At 43.2% G+C, this 20,690-nt stretch overlaps 2 protein-coding genes across 18 annotated transcripts in view; one reads left to right on the top strand and one right to left on the bottom strand.

Moving 5' to 3' along the window:
• The first annotated feature begins 687 nt into the window (after positions 1–687).
• LOC308183394 (uncharacterized protein) overlaps positions 688–20,690 on the top strand; it is a 199,899-nt gene continuing 179,896 nt past the window's right edge. For 11 of the 12 annotated variants that reach the window (XM_080569411.1, XM_080569400.1, XM_080569401.1 and 8 more), the window contains exon 1: positions 10,657–10,944. In XM_080569411.1, coding sequence (XP_080425537.1) covers positions 10,918–10,944 — 27 coding nt within the window. In that variant the 5' untranslated portion in view covers positions 10,657–10,917. Of the gene's footprint in view, positions 800–10,656; positions 10,945–20,690 lie in introns of those variants that run through there. The other variant, XM_080569409.1, reaches the window with a different exon arrangement.
• Positions 3,623–20,690, bottom strand: part of KCND3 (potassium voltage-gated channel subfamily D member 3) — a 117,285-nt gene continuing 100,217 nt past the window's right edge. For 4 of the 6 annotated variants that reach the window (XM_080569382.1, XM_080569384.1, XM_080569385.1 and 1 more), the window contains 5 exons: positions 17,429–17,530; positions 10,543–10,635; positions 7,757–7,813; positions 6,565–6,812; positions 3,623–4,602 (listed from right to left, as the gene is read on the bottom strand). In XM_080569382.1, the coding sequence (XP_080425508.1) occupies positions 4,398–4,602; positions 6,565–6,812; positions 7,757–7,813; positions 10,543–10,635; positions 17,429–17,530 (705 nt within the window). In that variant the 3' untranslated portion in view covers positions 3,623–4,397. Of the gene's footprint in view, positions 4,603–6,559; positions 6,813–7,756; positions 7,814–10,542; positions 10,636–17,428; positions 17,531–20,690 lie in introns of all 6 variants that reach the window. The other 2 variants (XM_080569387.1, XM_080569386.1) reach the window with 2 other exon arrangements.

The following is a 20,690-nucleotide window of genomic DNA, read 5'->3' as shown; positions in this document are numbered from 1 at the left end:
TCCTTGACATTGAGATCTATTAGTCTGGAATAAGCTCTCTAGGGAAGCAGTGGGAGTCCTTTCTGTGGAGAATTTTAAATGTAATCTAGAGAAAGCAGTGTGATATATTGCAGTGAAGGATCTTGTGCTAGCGGGGCATGGATTACATTTTTATTCTTTAATTTTTTTGTACCAAGTTGTGTTGTCAGTAGCCTCTTCTTTATGGCTATACCTAAGATATTTAAGGAAAAGAAAAGTAAAAGTTGGATTTTTGAAAGAGTAGATGAAAGTTTAAGCCTGGATGGGAAAGGTATTTCTCATCGTTCTTTACCAATTGGGTGTGTTTCCTTCTATTAGCAATGCAATGCCAGGTGAGAAGAGAGTGAATCGATAGCATAGGCTGAAAATCTGTGGAAATATTTTTGCCTCAAAAAAGAGTTTTGAAAAGAAGCAGAATGGTTAGATAAAGGTGTTGCTTCTTTCATATTTTTAGTATTGCTTTATGAAAGACTGGAAAAACAACCCCCTTCCACATGCTTTCTGTACCAACAGTCTCTTTATATCTTTTTTCATGAAGAAGGAAAAGCTATCAAAACTTGCAAGGAATTAGAGGGAGAGGGAAGGTTTTTTGAAGTGAATTGCTGAGATACTACTGATGTTGTGCTGAGCAGTCTCGCTGATCAGGCTGTTTTGTGCCCCCTGCCTTTCAGAAAGGTGGCAGGACTAGAAGCAGCCTGGGTTTCTGGATACTTCTCCTGGAGGCAGCCCACACCTGAAGAATTCCCCTTCTACATGCATCAGGAATGACGAGGGCTGCAGGGTACGTGCTGGTTTTTGTATCCGTGGCAATGTATGTGTTTGGCCCTGGGCGTGCTCGGTACTGGGGAAGGGGACAAGGAGACTGGTAAGGCAGGGCAGTACTGGGAACCACTGAAGAGAATGGCCCAAGGCCTTTGGTTAAAGTTCTGGTCTAGGAATTCTCAGGACTGACTTGTCTTTATCTCAGAAATGGTTTGTAAGTTGCTATAAAGATTATGAAGAGCCTTGCAGTTCAGTAAAGGTAATTGCTTTCCTTTATTATAGGAAAAAGTGGCTGTAGTACTGTTCCTACGCTCTTGTGTGCAAATGTTTTTCCTTCTTCCATGCATCTCATTTGAAGGATGTTTTGTTCTGCCCTACCAACCACTGATATGATGGCGATAGATTCTTGTCTTTGCTGTTTCAATGAATGCACAGTGCTCCCATAATGAGGATGTAGCTGTGTTGGGCGATCCATGAGAGGTTTTGTACAAGCATATTTCAAGTGCTTTTGGAAACATTACTCACCCTACTTCAAATCAGCATATAAAAGGAGCTAATGCCTCCATTAAAAATATTTTTAGTCCTGTTCCTCTAGGCTCAGACTTCCTTAATTTTGTCTGTCTTTATCCTCTGAAAGTCTGTGCTGAAGTACTGACTGTGTGGGGCTGCACATGGTAAGTTAATGGTAGAAGAGGCAAGCCGAATATTTTTGGGCAAGGATAACACTGATTCCTCCTCCACGGAAAAGAACAAAGACAAGGTCTGCCTTAATATGAAACCAGGCAGCCATCCAGAAACCCCAAGGACTGGCTTTCCTCCTTGCTTATATTTTTGCCACTTAAAAATGTTGTTTTTTTTTCGGAAAGCATTTTGATCGATAACAATGAAATGCGCCAAACACACTTTAGAAAGGGGTTGCTATGATTGCTATTTACAGATAAAGAAATGGATACAGAGAGATGAAGTGGCTTGTTTACCACTCCACAGTAAATCAAGAGAAAGAAAGGCAGCACTGAGAGTCCATGTTGAGTCCCTGGCTCTTGGCGATTGTTTACACCTGTGCATTGGAAGGAACACTGTACCCTATCAGCATGGTAGCATTTAACCCTCATTCTGTGCCAGTGTAAATGAGGTTGCAAGGTGGAAAGTGGTGGAGAGCAAGGCCTCTGAACTACAAGGCTGAGGGTGTTCAGATGGGGAGCAGATATGATGACATAATGAAATTAAATAAAGCAAAAGAAGATTAAATTAAAACATCGGGAAAAACTCAATAATGGTAAGATTAACTGCAGTATAACCTCCTACAGGAAGCAGCAAAGGCAGAGCATTTTAATCATTTAAAACAGGACTAAACATAGTTTTCGGTAACATATTACAGCACTGGAATAAATGACTATAAGCTGGTGCAGCTACTGAAGGCTTAGCCATAGCCCTAATATTCCTAGAATGTTGTAGGTTTCTAAGGAGGGTATTGAGTTAACGCGTGAGCCACCTGAGTCCACTGTATAGACTAATAGGTTAGGAGTGCTAACAAAGCAGATTGCTAGCTCGTATGTTTAAGTCAGCATGTAGGTCTATTTATCTATCTATACATGTATGTGTCTGTGTATTTATTTATACGTGTATATGTGTATATAAATATTACATCAGGATAGATTATGACAGATGTTAAAAAACAAAACGAAACATCCCTTTGCTGAATCAGCCTCAAACATGCTTTGAGTAGTTATCTGTAGTGTTGGTAAAATCACTTTTCAGAAACAAGATACTTGAAATCTATTCTATTGCAAGCTGTTGGGGGCTAGGTTCGTTGCCATTTATGGGTGTGTATAGGGCCTTGAAGGGGCATTTGTGCATAACCACAAGAATTAGCCAGACAGTGTATGACAAGTGGAAGGCTCAGGAAGCGAGAGGTGGGTGACAGTTTCTCCCTCTGCCCTTCATGGATCACACCTGTTATAAAAAGAGGACTCGAGAAGGGCAGAATGGAAGAAAAAAGTTGTTATTCTTAGAGGGAAAAATCAGTTATGTTTTGGAACTATGTATTTCCTTACAGTAAATCATTCCTAGGAAGATATTTGAAAGAGGGGGCTAGGACTGACCGCACCTTCGTTAAGAGTATTAGCTTCCTGGCAGTACCACAGTGTTACAGTTTTTGGTTGAGTAGAAGTACACGAATTTTCTCAAACTAACTATAGAACTGCAAAAAGAAAAGGCTGTCTATACCACAATTTATCAAATGTTTTCCAAAATCCAGTACTGCTCCCCCTTCTCAAGTGGATGCATGCTGTATATCCTGTGCTGGGACCGGATAACTAAAATCGCTAACCTAGTCTACCCCCAAAATCAGTGCAACCCAGAAGCCATTGATGAGACAACTGGAGTCCCAAGACTGTGAAAAAGCCAAATACCTCTCTGTCCATGCAAGATATTTGGCTGTGGGGTTAATTATTATCAAGTATAGATCCAGACATTATTTGGCTACTATTTACAGTGGGTTGTATGTTCAGTGCTAGCAAAGAAATTCATATATAGAAAACAAAACTAAAAAATCATGGGCATACATTACAAGAAACCTGTCAGACTTACGAACACTTGATGCAGTTGAGTTCAGTGCTTTCTCATTCTTTGCCATTTGTGTGTACAGTATTAAAAAAGAATCCTACCTTTTTTTTTTTTTCCTTTTTAAAAATACAGAACTGGTAGTCTAGTCACACTCTTACAAGTAAGTGATAACAAAAATAGAAAGCGGATACCCATGTGGGACTAAAACTCTACTGAAGCCTGTCTCTTTTTTTCCACAAATATGTTTTCACAGACAATAATTAGCAGACAAACACACTGTTTGCAATTGCACTGTATTGACTTAAAAGGCGGATACAAAAGTGTCTAAATAAAGAATGCCATCCAGGGTGAAATAGTTGTGTGTGTGTGTGCACGTGTGCACATGTATGTGCTGACACATGCTTGTATTTTCCTACTGTGCACTGAATCATGAAAACATGCTCTGCTCTTTGAAATGCAGTGTTGCTCTGTGGTTCTGCTGCACACTCGCACGCACACACACAGAGGAATGGAAATAGGTTTCTGTGACAGGTGGCTTCTTTGTCTAAATCTTTTCCTATAAAAGAAAAAAAAATGTGAAATTTTGGTTGGTTTAAAGGTTCTGCTCCATGAAGAAAAAAAATTCACAAAATCCATTGTTTTTCACCTTTTTCAGTCATTTCCTCATGAATAAATATTATCCATTAAAAACCTTTAAAAAGGTGCTGCGATACACAGTGTTATATTTCTGTTTTCTTTATTGACTCTCTTGTTGCCATGATGATTCTTTCCCTTCAGCCTTCACAGGTAATTTCTGCCCTGTACCATGGCACATCGTACTCTCCATGCAGATTTTACTTTTAACAAAACTCTTCCTCCCTTTCCTAATCCTTCCTCAGTCCACAGCATGAATGCAAGTCTGAAGAAAGCTGCCTCGTTAGGTCTCCATTGCTAATTCGATGACAAAATGTCAGGTTCGTCCATCCAGGCACAATTTGCAGCAAGAAGGGAACATGGAGGTGTGGAGGGAGAGGGGCACTGGTCTTCCAGCCTCCTTCTGTGCATGAGACATCTTACAAGGCAGAGACCTTGACTATGTTGCTCGTGGTGGTGGTCGAAATGTTCGTGGAGTGGCCCGGGCTGCTGGGTGGAGGTCTGCTCTCACCTTCTGGCGTGAGCGCCGGCGGCGTGGGGATGCTGATGATGGCTGTTGTTATCTGGGCAGCTTTGCAGTTCGGTCGTAGCCCATCATCTGATTTCATGTTGAGACTGGAACGACTGGAAAACAGAGTTAGTGGTTTGGCTTTTTTTAAAGCCAGACAGTAGAAAGGATAGGAACGGTGTTTGTTTACTTAAGCAGTGTCTTACTCCTCTGAACTAAAGGCACCAAAATACTCAGAAGAATCCACTTACATGCTCCCCCCAGTTCCTGCAAGGCATCGTTCATTTCTACCCAGTTTACACTGCGGTTTTTAAATATTCCTTGTGATTAGGCTATAGCTTTTCACAGGGCAAATTGTTCCATGTTTCCACTTCATTCCTGCATAATTCTAGTATAATTAAGAGGGTATCTAAATACACCGTACTGTGTACTCCATCTTTTCAGAGCACAGGTAGTTCTTTCTGAGAAAGAGATGTTGTTTTCCTTGCATTTTGAATGCCTCTTTCAAATTCACCGTCCCTTGATCTTTTCTATTTTTTTCATCTCTGCAGTAGTTTCAAGGATCTGGCAGCTGGGAGCATTCTTATTAGATCTGCATCAATTGCATCCTATAATTAATTACAGAGTGAAAATGATAGGTTGATTTCTGTGCATCTGCACAGCTACAGGAGTCTGCTATTACCAGCCCGACATGTTCATTTTAAACACAAGGCCTGTCCTTTTAAAATATAAAGCTCCCAGTTGGAAAGCTATTGCTGTTGTTATCTCAGAGTGACTCACCAAGAGGATGTTTTTTGATCTCTCAAGCATCCCAAGAACACCACAGAACCCATTCTGCTCCCTGGTTTCCTCAGTCGCAAGCTGAGACTGGGGCATTCTTAGAGCCTGGGTGGTTCTGCCACTGGCACACAGTACGTCCAGCGAGCTGCATTCCACATGAAGTACAACTCAAAAGCTTTTTTTCTCTCCCTATTCTTTCACAGTTTGGTAAGCAAGTGAAATAACTAACAGTGTTGACATTTAAGATATCATTGCTAGCATCTGATATAGCACACACTGGAAATAGGTTCATGTTCCCCTGAATTACTGTTTCAGGTGCTGGTTTAAACTACTGTCATCTTGAAACTGCAACAGCCTGAGACTTGTTTTGTGCTTATTCATTCATAATTCATTCTCTGAAATGCTGTTCTGACTTCTTCCTGGCACAAAGTAGCTGCTTTGCTGCCCTAAAGGCTGCTTTGTTTCAGTTTCCAGATCCCTTTGATAGGAGTGGGGAGGAGAAAAATGGTAGGTTCAGAAACAGCCCAGTGCTCAAGAAGCTTAATAGGCTGAGGAGGATTTAGCAAGTCATTTAATAACTGCAAGAAATACACACCAAGGAAATGATTTTTCAGTATCATTTTACACAAAACTTACTATCTCAAAATTTTGTATCAGAAGAGTAACCTGTATTACTGACATCTTTCTAGGTGAAAGCTGTGAAGACACCATTGTGAAATTTCTCCTGGTTTGTTTCTCAGTGGTGCTTGTTGCTTACAGCTGTGATTCAGACTCGCATAATGAAAATCAGTGAACTGAGTGTCACCGGTGGACCAGGGCAGTGTGTACAGCTCTCTGCCAGCTTTGGCTGGCAGACTGTGATCAGCTGGCTGTCTTTGCCTGCTCCCATTAAGGGCTTGGAAGCACCGGGCTATTTGGGACGTGGGCTGTGGAGTGGCCCTGTGCTAGCTTTGGTGACTGGCTCATAGCTGGCAACTACTGGCTCCTGTCTGTGTGATTAGCACTTCATAGGTAGGTTTCAGCTGAATTTCCTTTTTCTATGTCCTGTCTGGTCAGAGAAGAGCTGCATTAGAGTCGAGCTTTCACCTGGTTCTCCCCCAGAGCAGTTACAGAGAACAGCTAGGAGCAACTTTGCTCAGGCTGACATTAGAGGGAGGAAAACAAAGATGCTCCCAGCTCTGGACCCTTCTCCTTGGCTGCCGAATAGGCCTCTAAGAAGCTGCATCAAACATTCAGTTGGATGACACACTCTAGGGCTTTGCATGCAGTAGTTAGCAGTGAGAGCCTACTTACTGTACCTTGTTGTAAGTGAGGGCTGCTCGCTGCACTGGATGTGGATGGTGCTGAGCTCCTGCATGCTACGGAGGCGAGTGGCTGGCACACTGGAGTTGGGAAGGTGAGTGGTCTTCTTGTTACGGCGAGAACAGCAAGAGGTGGTCAATCCATGGTGACTCGACAAGGAGGGGCTCCGAGAGGACGGGTAGTTTTGCATTGAGCTCTCCATGCAGTTCTGCTCAAACAGTTGCTCATCAATGAACTCGTGGTTCTGGCAGGGAAAAGAACAGTGCCATTACTCCCTGGTAGCAGTACCAGCTGTGACCCAACAGCAGGTTGTTTTCAACAGCACCTTGTGCTAGGCTGGTGGGCTGTGACAGTACCTTATCTGTGTAAGATGCTTTGTGCCTGAAAATATTTGTACTAGGCAGATCTTAAAAAGTAACTCTGCCCTTCTGCTCTCTGCAACCAGGAGATTTTGCTGTCCCACATCCATAGGGGAATAAGAGAAACTGTTGCAGTGACAGAAGCACGATATAGTCTGTTAATACTGCTCTGTTTACGTAGCTGGAGTTGGTTAATGCAGTGTCTGATTTTCCTCTGATTTTTGTGTCTGAATTCTGGAAGTGGCTTCAAAGTCTCTGCAATGCCACGTGGTTACTAAACCCCAGAGAGGAGGAGTTTCAGGAACCTTTTTGTTTGTTCCTGGGGACAGCATCGTGTTGTGTTTGGAGGACCATCTGGACCATACTTGCAGGATGTTGCTTGTATTGGCTATTGGGTGCAGAACATACCTGCATTTCACTGGGTGCTTCTATTAACTGAACGGAAATAAACATGGCAGCTGAGAGTGGGAAGCAGGTAGGGGAAGGAAACTCAGAAAGCTGTAAAGAGTTTTTGTGCTAAAGAACAAGAAATCCTGAAAGAAAGAACTCTTACGCACATACATGAACACCCAAATAATTCTAGTGTACATACTTATCCAGCCCCTGTCAGCATCAGAAAGGATGCGAAACAAAAGCAACTATGGTGAAGGCAGCCATCAGTTTTCACTGGAACAACTCACAACTCTCAAAGGAAACGAGCACTGGATAGCATAAAGAGGCACGTGCACAAACTCCCAAGGACAAGACCAGGAACGAGAAAGGAAGCAAACACTCTCCAGACACATCACAGAGATCATAGAGAAAGCAAATTGAATTAAAAAGGAAATACCTTGATGGTGGAAGTTCGTACAGATAACAGGGGATCATCCACAAGATAGGACAATCCCTACGGACAACATGCCAACAAAAGATAAAAACACAATTGATTGTCCATTCCGGCATTCAGAAATTTAGTCCCAGCATTGCATCTCTTGTCTCAGCATTCCAGCCGGCTCACTCAAGTTTGAATGGGCAACCAGACCTTCTCTTTTCCAAACCTTGCTTGAATCAGACCTGTTTGTTCATTCCTTCTCACCCTTAAGCTTTTTCTTGAAAATAGAACAAGACTGGTTACAACTTTATTGCTTTGATCTTTTGAGAGCCACAGGCAAAGGAAAACAAAGTTTCAGCTGCTGATTCACAAGTAATGAATTGGAATTGCATTGCCATTGGGTCGCCAATGGATATGAGTTTTGGTTATGGTCTGTGGAAACACAGAGGAAAGGTTTGGGTCGAAGGACTGGATTCAGCGCACTCAGCATTTGGAGAAAATGTGGCATGTGAATGTCCATATTCAATGCGGGAGTCAGAAGGAGTGGAAGAGCTCCTTTTCTTTGAACAAACTCCATCTGTTGTATTAATATGACAAAGTAGCCTTTATCATGGCAGCCACACGTACTTTAGAGTCGCTTTGTCATTTTATACACCAGATTTCTGAGCCATTCACAGCCATTCAATTATAAGACTGTATGCTCGTGGTGACTGCAGATACCATGACAATAAATAAAGGTACTTTTAGAATGTTTCTGCCTAGTTTGAGGAAAGGTGAATTGCCCATTGAAACAAGTTTGCAACCATGGTACATTCATTCCTCATTCCATTCCTGCAACTTCATCACAAAATGACTCTTCAGTGTTTAAAAATTATTTTTTTTTTACAATCTAACGTTTTGGGGGGAGAAATGTTGCATAGCATTTTATGAGACTGTGTGAATTTTAAAATTTCAGCACAAGCTGCTTGAACAATTTGTATTGGTAACTTCAGACCAGAATCCAAACTAGCGGTGAGATTTAATGCAAAATCCATGGTAATAACTGGCTGAAATATGTGGGGGAAAATGCATTAAATATGGTGCAGATTCTCCCTCTAGGTTTTCATTCAATTCAAAGTATCATTGTTATTGCCAGGCTTTGCTGAAAAAAGCAATGTTTGAAACATTTTCAACCACTGAGATTCACTGAGCAGGCTTGTGTGCTGGAGGCAGTGTGGCTTTGTTAATACGGCAGGCTAATACATCCACAAATTAGGATTGGCTTTGTTACTTCCAGCACCCTAGCTGGCCTGTTAGTAATGGAGTGACTCACGCGGCTCCCAGAGATGGCCACGGCCTGGCGCGGAGGTCAGAATGCCTATCAGCTTTTACAAGGTCAGGGCCTTACAAGAGCAGACCCTGGAGGTAGGGATGCCAGCTTTTGTTTGCCTCAGCCAGTTTGTTAAAGTTTTCAAATGAAAGTATTCATGTGAAATATGGGTCACAGTTGTAAAGCTTTTAAGCATGAAGTTCTAAACCAAAGAGTCAGATTGTGAAATATCTGCTTGTTATGTAACATCCAAAATTGCTACAAACAAAGGCAAGATGAGTCTTATAAAATGAATTCAATAGTCATTGATACAGGAAGAATCAGTTCACTGTCCTTAGAAAGGTGACCTTCATAGCTCATTGTGATAAACCAGCTGTGCTCACAGGTCACTGTAATTAACCAGTCGTCTTCTTCCAGTGTATCGCTGAAGCCTAAGTGATGTTACTCCAGCATAAGCCAAACTATGGAAGTGAAGGTGATTTGTCTAAAAGAAAGCTCTTGCAAGTCAGAAATCAAAAGTACATTCGACGATGGATGCAGATAGAATAAGTCATGAATATTTCAAATGTTAACCTCTCTTCATTCTTTCTAGAATGAATCATGGTATAGATAATATGTTCCTTTACTGCATAACCTTTTATATAAACCTGGAAGTAAAACATATGTATCAGATAAATATCTGAAATGTTCCAAGAGACTTCTGCATACAGAATAACTTAATAATGAAAAAATGAAATTCTCACACCGACACCTTGCACGACACAAACAGAAAAGTCATTGTCAGAGAAACTGCTTGGCTGGCTCTGAGATAAATTACCGTGTCTTGTGACCAGAACTGTAGTGAGAAAAGATACGTGCAACCTTTAAACCCATTAAGAGAGTTCATCTGCTCTGCTCCATAGAAGGGGCTAAAGGTTGGGTTTCCAGCCTGGTCTTCTGTTGGCACAGACCAAGTTGGGGTTTGTACTTGCTGACAGCAGCTTCTTCCTCTAAAGACAGCAGAAGTGTCCCGTGGTACTAAGTGGCACAAGCAACAAGTACATATGATGTGTGACTGACAGCACAAGACAAACACAGTTTGTTTCTCTTTCAGAAGCACTGAAAAATTTAAACTTAGTATGCAGCTGGTCTATAGGATCTCCCTAACCCCTTGCTGAAAAGTTATTTGTATTCCAGTGAACTGAGCAACCTGCTATTGACTTTGTACTGGTGTAAGTGACCGGAGTAGCAGACAATCACACCACTATCCCTTTGTACAGTGATTTTTTTCTTTTTTAAAGAAGACTCGATGAAATTGAAATGCATTTATTCCATTGCAGGGTATTCTGGGGAACTTGAGTGTCAGTCCGCTCTGGCACAGGTTGGAGGTCCACTTGGGATGTATGCCCACCCGAGTGGCAGTTCAGAGCATACTATGTGCACAACTTCTCCTTAGGAAGCCTGGGACAGGCACAAAGACTTAAGAAGATGTAGAAAGGGTTGTGTTGCTACTTACGGTTGTTTTTTCCAGGCAGTGCAGCAGGTGGTGATGTTGGCTTTCAATTAAGGAGGTGCCTTTAGTCATATGTTGTTCATCTTCGGTGGATCCCTAGAGTCAGAAAAAGGGGAGGGAGGAACAAAAAACCCAAACCAGGTGTAAAACCATGAAAACAAACAACCACCAGCATCAGCTTTCACAGGGATAAAGATGATAATTTCAGTGTTGTCATCTCAGGTTTTTCTCATGAATCTCATGAGAGTAACTCTTTTTTTTTCTTTTGTTTCTTTCCTTAATTATTTGGCTAGAAAACTCTGGTGGGGAAATGAGCTTTGATTCAAAACCAATGTGTTTCTAGCCATTTTGTAGCTGTGGAGGAAACACTGCTGTTGTATGGTGGAAAGGCTCTGGAACCAGAAGGTAAATAAAAACAACTTATGCTGTTTTATTTTTCCTAAAGCTGTTAAGACTTTTAAACTCGTCACGACCTTTGAATGCCAACAGATGTGCCTTGAACTCTGCTGTCTCTCAGGAGACAAAGCATGTGCTGTCTCAGTTCTGCTGAGCTGCTGGCTCTGCCTGACCTTGCTGCTCCGAGCTGGGTCTGCTGGCACTGGTGTGTGTTGTGCTGGGACCTCCTGAGGCACGGCTCAGTGCCAGATCGGAAAGTGTGAACATGGGCTTCTTGTGTCGGACTTTGTAATGCTGTTTCTAGAGCCAGGACTCCTAGATCTGTCTCTCCTCTACGTGAACATGGCCAACTATTCTCCATACTTGGTACGTGCAGTGTGTTAACATGGGGCTGTTCTTCCCCTGCCTCAGCATGCAACGTGTGGTTGTTGGTGGGAAGCTTGTAGCTGGTCCTGAGGCCTGGGTCTGGTGTGCGCTGAAGGCATGGAAGCCCTGTCTGAAAGGCAGGGACGAGTGAGGAACAGGCAGGCACTACGTGTATAAGAGTTAATACGTATAAATTATCCTATCCAAGTGTACCTCAAATGAAGAAGCAGTGGTGAAGGGTTTACGTCTATGTGAAACGCAGCAGCAGTTCCCTAGGAGGAGGGTCCATCTCCATTGGGTTCTCCTTGAGCTGGGGCTTTTTCTCTGTAGAATAGGGTCCTGTGTTTGATGTCTCATTAACACAGTGCCCAGGAGTGCAGCAAACTGGGAGGGAACCCCCTGTGCATCACCTAGCACAAAATCTGAACAAGGCAAGCCTGCCCAAAGAGCTCCTGACCCAAGTATCTGAGTGGCTGTACAGCAGGACCTGCGCAGTGAGGGACCAGCTTTCCCCCATTTCCCCAGTGTGCTCAAATGGCTCAAATGTGACTAACAAATTTGTAGGGTAATTCAGAGAGCAGGGTGCGTTCAGAGTCAAGCAGGCAGACTGTGCCTTTGGGGAAGGGATTGGGTACAACTGAGAGTATTTATGTCAAAAACATGTTAAAAGGGGTGGTCCCTCCTAGGCAGGTGTGGGAAGAGCTGGGGTGGGGTAGAGCTGCTTTTGGCATAGCGACAAGGAGTTAGGAAGACTTATTGGGGCGCTCTTGTTGGTTTATTTGTGGTTTCTACATCAGGTACGTGTGCACGTAGTGATCTGGGGGAAGAGACTGCTTAGGCAGTGGTGTTACTAGTGGTTAGGATAAGCCGCAGGTCTCAGCCCAGTCTCTGTGTTAAGCAGAGGGCCTTGATCTGACAGAAAAAGCTGAAATAGGAAGGATAAGAGGCTGGGAACCTGAGTTCGGTATGCACATCGTGTTTAGCTCTTGCAGAAAGCTTGGCAGCAAGCATTCATCAGGGTAGCGATAGGCCAACTTAGTCACCCTGAGTAGGGGGAAGAAACGCAGTGCTCTGTGCTTCTGATCTCCGCGCTGCATCAGTGACTCAGGTGCTTGCATTCCCCAAACTACAGCATCTGTCACTTATGCTGTGATCTGGTGATCAGGTACACCTCAGAAATGGAAGGAAAAGAAGTAATAGAGGTTGCTTAGAGAGTTTCTGTGATATTTAAGAGCCAGGGTTATTTTTCTCACTTTCTCTGTTCCGCAGTGGGAGATTTAAAATCTAGGTTGTTTAGGACGTTCTTTCACTGCTACTGTTTAAAGTCCTTGATCTTAAAATTCATTGCAGTTCCGTGACACATTAATCTGCGCATGTCTTTGATGACTAGCATTTCCAAAGACAATTAAATGCATTAAAATGGCAATTAGGTGTTGTGAAATGTTTCCCTGTGCTCCCTAATAAGGGGTGCCTGGTGTCTTCTGTAATGCCTGAATCTTAAAGTCAAAACTGGGTGTGCATGGCTTGAGTCCCTGCTTAGACACAAACCAGCAGGATCTGACTGCTCAGGACAGAAAGTGGGTGGGATGGGAGATGCAGCAGAACCTCTTGGCAGAAGTGCCAAGACTTTGTTTGTTGCTCTAAAGGGGGTCAAATTTAACTGTGCTTAAGGCATTGCTTTTAGATACACCCGTGTGGCACAATGATTCACTGCAAATGTGCGTTCTGGATGCCATTTCATGGATGGCTCTGCGATCCGTAAGTGAAGGAATAACTCTGACAGATGCCAAAACATCGCTGAATTGGTACACTTAGAAAGTTGACTTACTGTATGCAGAATTAATAGATTCCTGTGGGAATGCTTCTTAAGCAGGTTATGGATTTTTTTGTTGCTTTTGTTTTGGAAGGCTGAGCATTCCCAGAAGTAGTTTTAAGAGTAGTCTAAAAAAAATAATCAGTTCCATTCTTCTTATTAACAATCCTCCTGGTGAACTAACACATCAAGCAGATCCTGTTCCTACCCTACTGAGATTACTGACTCTGGTGAAGTCTGTGTTGGAATATTTCCCAGGGAGGTCCCTGCAAGCCTTAAAGCAAATATAAACTGCACTAAAACACTCTGGAAAAGGAGGGAGGAAGAGCAGATATTGCAAAAAGTATCTTTATGAGAGGATTTGCTTGAGACAGAAACAAAGCTTCCATACTTCTGGTAGAAGACCGAAGCCAAATGTCAGATTTTGGCAGCACGATTCAGTCTCTTTCTCTGCCTTCCATTACAAGGCAAATCTTGCCACTGATGGAAATGGATCAAGGGATGGCGGTGACCAGGAGTAAAGTGTAGCATCAGTGAGTATGATTCCTACGTTATCATCTCTTCACCTTCTTCTTCAGCCAGATTGGTGTTTTCAGAACAAGAAAGCATGCAGCCATTCAGAACATCCTAGCATGCAAATTAAGAGAGAGATCTGCAGGCACTACTGCACCTTGAACCGTGAGAGTACCAACACTGCACAGACGCTTGGCATTTTGATAGTGCTGCTGAGGACTGTATACCCACAGAGGTTGCATTAGTGGTACCTATGTTACTGCAGGCAAACAAAATCTGTGTCTTCATTAGAAAGTCTGGCTGTAATGAAAAAACTGGTGGGGGGAGGAGGGGGGCTGGCTTGCTGTTTGAGCTGGGGTGCCAGTTTTGCAGGGTTTGATGCCAGCTACCATTCAGTTTGTTCTTGGAAGGCGTTTGCTGAGCTGTTGGTTGCTTCGAGGGAGACTGAAACACACTGTGGCATTGGTTCTGAAGTCCAAAATAGTTTCCACTACAGAGGTATCTTCTACTTAGTGCTTCAGCACACGGAATTGGACGTTGGTGAACTGAGACGAGCTGGTTCAGTGGTTAGACTGTCCCTCGCCGTGAGAATGGCTATAATGCTTATCTATGGCTAAGCAGATTCTGCTTGTGAAAAGGGACAAGACCTCACAACCTACTGTTCCTAGGATATACGCTGCCTAGAATTTTAGCTAAAAGGGAATTTCGGCTAGCTGTACAAGGAGATTATCACTAAGAGGATATGTAGGCTGCTGCCATGGGAAGAAGCTCACCGTCCCTTGAGCGCTTCTGACATGAAGCCCACTAAAAAGCTCTCTAAATGAGAAGAAAAAGCTCTGAGTACTTGGTGTCTAGATGGCAAATGCAAAATGCTACAAATCCATGTTTCTAAAGCAAGAGTCTGTGTTCTTGCTAGGAACAGAACTTCTTCCTGCTGCTGTCCTTGGATCAATCCTTTTCTTCATGTGTTCTTTACTCTGATGCAAGGCTACAGGCTGAAGACTTGCTGTTCCCTCGAACGATGCCGTTAGTGTGTTCATTCTGGTGCTAATGAAAGGAAATTCTGGCACATGTTCCGGAATCTTGAACAGTCCTTCTCTCCCAGTTTATTAGTTTGACTGCAGCGTCAGAGCTGGAGTATATTCTGGAGCAGTTTTTTTTTTTTTCCCCTCAGTTAAACCCTCAGGGTGTCAGACTGCTGGGCAATCTGCTGGATGCTTGTAAAACAATTATACATTGATCATAGTACTGCGTGATTGCTAATGATGAAAGTGATAATATCTAGTCATGGCCATATCATAATTGCACTTGGAATTACTGCTGGGTACCAAACAAGCCCAATGGCAATCTGGCCACGTGAAGTCCATTAAAGTTAGCATGAGTCCTGGGCAAGGGATCAAAATGGGATGTGCACCTGACCAATGAAGCAGTTTGATACTAATTTGACTGAGGGATGTACACAGTATGTAGATAATACTTTGGCCCCTACTATAGCAACTGCACAAGTCACATTCCTTCATTTTTTTTCTAGCCTAAAAATTTGGCTGGCTAGACTGTGCTGTCATTCACATTTTGTACTCTCTTAAGAATAGTTTGTTCTGCTGCCATAAAATGAAAGGACATAAAATCTTGCCTTGTGGAGTTTAAGTGGTCATGTATACCTTTCTGACAAAGGGTGCTCTGCAGTTCTGTAGTGATTTATTGCCACTGTCTCCGGGTGGAGAGATGTCTTGGTTCTTGATTCAGGATTGAGGGTAGTCCTCAAGTAGTCAAAGATCATTTCCTGGCAGTGGTGCAGATGCCAGGCATGGCTTTGGCAGGTTTCTTGTTCTAGTCAATGATATTCCTGTGTGGCACAGGCAGATGGTAGTTCTTCCTTCCTTCCCCTCAGCCTTTGCTTTTGGCTGTTTCATCTGGAAGTTCCATAGGTGGGGATATTTTCCTACAATGTAATGATAGAAGTCTATCTAATATTTGGTGCTTTCCCAAGCAGAGGTCATGGGCTGTGGGGAAGTTGTGTTAGCGTTTAGAGCTGTAGGCCCACTAGAAAGCAATTTGCACCCAGGAAAGCTTGGGAAGACCTGCTCTAGGCGCTAATCTGTATCTAACTTTTTAACGGGTAAAAACAATCCTTTAGAGCCTCTTCAGAAATGTTTTTGTTATCTTTCCTGTGTGTACAAAGGCTTGATAGCCAACAAAAAGACCCTTCTTCCAATTATTTTTGGGCAGGTGCCAGAAAATGAACCCATTCAGCCAAATATTTCTCTCAACCTCGTACATTTTGGATTTAAGCGTTGGTGTGTCAGCTGCTCTCCTGTGAGCGATCTTGGCAGGGAATTTTGGTTGATGAGAGATGTGAGGGGATTCATGTTGGGATGACAGGCTGGAAGATCAAATGAAAACTGTGTCCATGCTAAGCTCCTCTGGTGTGTTTTTTTTTTTTTAAACTAGAAATTTAAAGCAAAAGTTTAAATTGTAGCCAGTTTTTTGAATGTTCCTGAGTAATAACACAGACTCATCTGAGGTGGCGTCCCACTCCTGAGCCCTTCCTTGGTGGGGAATTAATCTCTGGACTACATGTGACCAGTCTTTCTGGTCCCAATATTTTCTTGATATACAAACTTTCCTTGAGCTGCTCAAGAGCAACATGTGGTTCTAGAACCACATATTTTCCAAGCGTCGCTGCCATTTGTTGAGCGGGAGACATTTTTTATGTAGTTAGGATGATCGAACTTGTTTTGGAGGGGAGCACAGAAACTGATCCGGGCATCCTGCCTTCCAAATCCATATTTCATGTAAAGTATGTTTGAAAGCTACTCCAGTTATAAAAGACCACACTTCGTTATCTAGGTCTGCACCAAGAAACATCCTATATGTAAAACCAGGTGATGCACAATTTGCTTTTGTGTGCTGGACCTGCTGATCTTGGGTAGGAATGGGCTCAAGTCCTAGCGAGCAGCTTGTAACACCATGAGCTTGAAAAGGGTTTTCAGCTTTGATTTTACAAATGCAAACATCCTGGCAAGGATGTATGCCAGGGAAAATAGTAGACATTTGAAGGATTAGGCCCCAAGTAAGGATGCACGAACAAGTGCAAGGCGGCTCTGGTGGCTCAATTAGGCATTCTTCGTCTTGTTCTTTGCTCCCCACATGCACGAAAGGCTGCTTTATTTGAAATGGAATCCATGAAATGTGCTAATACCTGCTCTGGTGTTGATCAGGCTTACTGTAATAACCTGCTCTCGTTTTCACTGATTCCGCTGAGCAATCTGACGCACTTACATTTTTTCTTCTCATGAATAGCTAATATTAGCCTCCAGATGCCTTTCTATTAAAAATAAACCCACCACCAAACTGTCTGAAACAGGAGCTAGGGAATATTTTCCTGTCCTGTTAGGCAGATAGTCCATACTAGGGAGAGACTTCTAAAAATAAATAACTATATGTTGAACGACTGTGGATATTTATAGCCCAGGCAGACGCTGGGTGGTCCAAAGCAGTGCAGCTCCCACAGCTTCATCGCACCAAGGTTTGAGCGAGCTGTGAACCTGGCCACTGCTGGAAGGCCGGATCCTTTCCCAGCTCAAGAAGGAGCCCAAGGAAGTTTCTTCCTCTGCTCCAGTCCTGCAGCTGGACTCCAGCACAGCATACGCAGTAGTGCAGGTACAGCAGCACGCCCTCCGGGGAGGCTGCCGCGCCGCATGGCCAGCGATGCGGGTGGCAATGGGGAGGGAGCCCGGGGAGGGGTGGGAGCAGGGAGCTTCCAAAGTCTGCGGAAGGAGGTGTTTTGTCTGCACTCACCGTCAGCTCGAGGGCTTCGTTCAGGAGGCCGTTGCGCTTGCTGTGAAGGTAGGCGTTGGAGCTGCCCGTTTTGGCCACTCGAATCCTCGCAAGCCGGGCTTTCTGCAAAGGAGACAAATAAGCTGGATTTATACTTTGGCACACCAAGCGGTCAGTCCTGTGCTGTCTGTACCAGGACGAAGGCAATGTCAGGTTCTCCCTGTGCCTGAAAAACCTGGGGATGAAATGCAGGGGGTATGTGGGCAGGACAAGGCTGCTGGTGAGAACAGCAAGCGTGGGGCTGTTTCCAGGGCCCAGATGAGCACGTAGATCTGAAGAATGCAGCTGCCACAGTGTTAGTGGTCTTTCCAGAGATAAGAAGTGAGTTCCTGCAGCAAACACGCTGACACCTGGTACCTGGTGGTGGTGGAGATGCTGCTGCAGTGCGAGTGGCTGCTAAGAGGCGTTCCGAGGGAGCAGAGTGGGAGACATTTGGTAACTTGCTTGCTTACCAGTCAAGTAACAAAAATCCTTGGTTTATTGGGAAACACTAATGAAAAGCACGTTCCTCATTCTGCGGTAGACAAAGGCACCTTATTTGTTCCTTTTGTCCCCTGCACTGGCAACGTTAGTTCATTAGCTTTGGTATCTGACACTATAGGACTGTTTGTCCCAAAACATGCATCTCTTTGCAGAATGACAGAAGTCATTCTGCATCAACACTCTTCTCATTTTTATTTATCCCTGACCTTCTTGACATCTAGAAGAACAAGTTAAATGATAAAAAGCAGCCCAGAACAAAGCAAGAAAAACTAATAAGGCCCTCTTCTCTTTTGATCACGTTTTTTTTTTAGCTTTCCAGTTAGTCTTTTCAAATGTTGCCTGCTTCTCTGTCAAGTGCTGATTTGCCTTTTTCTTTTCTACTGTTAATTTATGACTCAAACACCATTAAAAGTAAATACATGAAATAGCTGTGGCTATTAAAAATAATTACATTGTGCTGTATTTTAAAATGCTGCATAATCTTTTAAATAACATGGAACTCGTGATTTTCCTTTCTAATTAGAGGTGCTAATGGGTATACACTGTATGAACAGTAAAGCCAAGAGGCAAATATCTGCAGTGGGTCCAGAGAGTGTAATAATTCTAGGAGCTCTATTACTGTACATGCATGAGTGACTCTGGCCCTCAATACTTGAAAGATTTGTTTAACCTTAAGAGCTTCCACTTAAACAGACAATTTCTTAGAAAACAACACGCAGAGGACAGTGCTTTGCAGCATTAATTAGGAGTCACAGACTATGAACAGCCTGAAAAATAGACATGCTTTTTGGCACCCCAAAATGGGGGCATCCAAAATTGAATTTCTTTTCTATATTTCACCTAGATTTCATTGTCCCATTTTAATGTTAATACTCCAAGTATATGAGCGTGAAGTCTCTGATGAAAATTACTCTATACTGAAGATGCACCAAGAATATGAAATTTGATCTTCAGTTTTTCTGAGGTCTGAGCAAACTGCTCTTGCTCTAGGACCTAAATAGAGACCGGTCTCAGACTGGAACCCAGAGCAAAAAAATCAGACTAGAAGCTAGGAGTTGCAGGTAACAGCCAAGTCTCAGCCTGTGCTCCATGAGGTTTACTGACAGTGGTGTAACTTCTGAGTGAACCTGCAGATGAGTTAGGGGAGGGAGCGGGGATAAGGGATCAAAGACTAGTCCATTTCTTAGTTACATGGTACTTTCTACCTGTTAATTACATTTTCATGAAATTTTCTTCTATTTTAAAGCAATACGCCTTTGTGTGTCTGTTGCTATCCAAAATGATCTTATCTCTTCTGTAGTCAGGACTGGGTGGTGGATCCAGTGATGGTCTTTACAGTGAGGCTCTGATGGCAACCACAGAAGACTTCCCTTCCTTTTCCTTTCTGTGCTTGACAGAACATCAGCTCCTTTTGCTGCAGGAAATACGAGTCCTTCAACCTACCCACCTCACATACAGCAGGAAAAGTTTCATCATCTTCAGTTGCTATCATCGTCAGTTCAGTCAATTGTTAAAGTGGATTCAGTCTTAGGCTCTTGTAATGAACATTATTCCCTTTGCCTTCAGGCTAGCAGGAGATCAAATATTAATAGCTGTACTCCACATGGACTGGAGATGGTTCGTTTCTGAGGTCTGTTCTCTTTTCTCCTTTGAAACAGGGCCACTAGCTATCTTAATAATTAAACCCCATAGCTTTTGTAGTTTAGAACAGACGTTGTTATTTTAAAAAAATGTCAGTGGGGCAGGGCAGAAATTAATCCTATTTTCCTTACACAAAAGACTGTCTAGGATAGTCACTTCACCTAACTCTGTGCCCCCATCATGATTAAATTTGGTAGATATCTTGATTAAGTCAGCTAGAGAAGTTAATTAAAATTGGTGCCTAAAATTGGTTTGGCCCTCCAGATAATTTCCCAAGTTGGACTAGAAACAACTCTAAAGCTATGGTTCATGGTTTTTATGTGAAAATATGTGAAATGTGCATTATTTGGAAAGCACATCTATCAAGTTGTGCGAGCTTTACAAGATGTCTAGGTAGGTGTTTTATGTTTATGGAGGATGCAGTACTTTAATCACACCTGAGAGTAGCACAGCAACTCTCCCCTGGCATTGCAGTGGAGGTTGGACACTGGTCTGGGTGACTGAGCTGAGTGGGTTGTGGGCGAGAGGGGCACCTGGCAGCAAGCTTACGATTCAGGTTACAGGCAAAGCAGGTAAAAGCTGCCTGTTTCAGCAAAGTTTTGTGTTATCTGCTGGGATCCATCAGTCTGGATGGGGCAGGCCAGCAAAGGTATGCTTTGACAGGGGAAGAGTAAAGTGCAGGAGCAGAGGCCTTGCACTTAGTGCGCCCCGCACAGACTTTGAAGGAGCAGTGTTTTGTAGAGAACCCTACACTGTGTACTGGCACATATCTAACTGTCAGAGAATTAGGCTGATGGGGTCTTCCAAATTCTGCCAGTTTGTAACACTTGTGGGTATGCTTTTGTTATTTCAGCTCTGTTTACGTGCCTCAGTATTTCTGCTCTGCAGGACAGGAGAAAGCCAAGTGCAGGACCTTGGGTTTCTGACCATCTGCTGCAAATGTCTTTGGAGGGGATAGCTGTCTTCTGCATCTCATCCCACAAATGTGGCAGACTAAAGGTCATTAGGGCCAGGCCTGAGATCACTGTTACTGAATATAACCCCTGCACAGAGAGTCTAAAAAAGGAAAGAAAACGGCACACTGTGTCTGCATGTAGAG

Source organism: Anser brachyrhynchus (genome assembly GCF_964034855.1).
Source record: "Anser brachyrhynchus genome assembly, chromosome: 27".
Taxonomy (NCBI): Eukaryota; Metazoa; Chordata; class Aves; order Anseriformes; family Anatidae; genus Anser; species Anser brachyrhynchus.
Note: the sequence above shows the minus strand (reverse complement) of the source record. Positions and strands in the feature narration are given on the sequence as shown.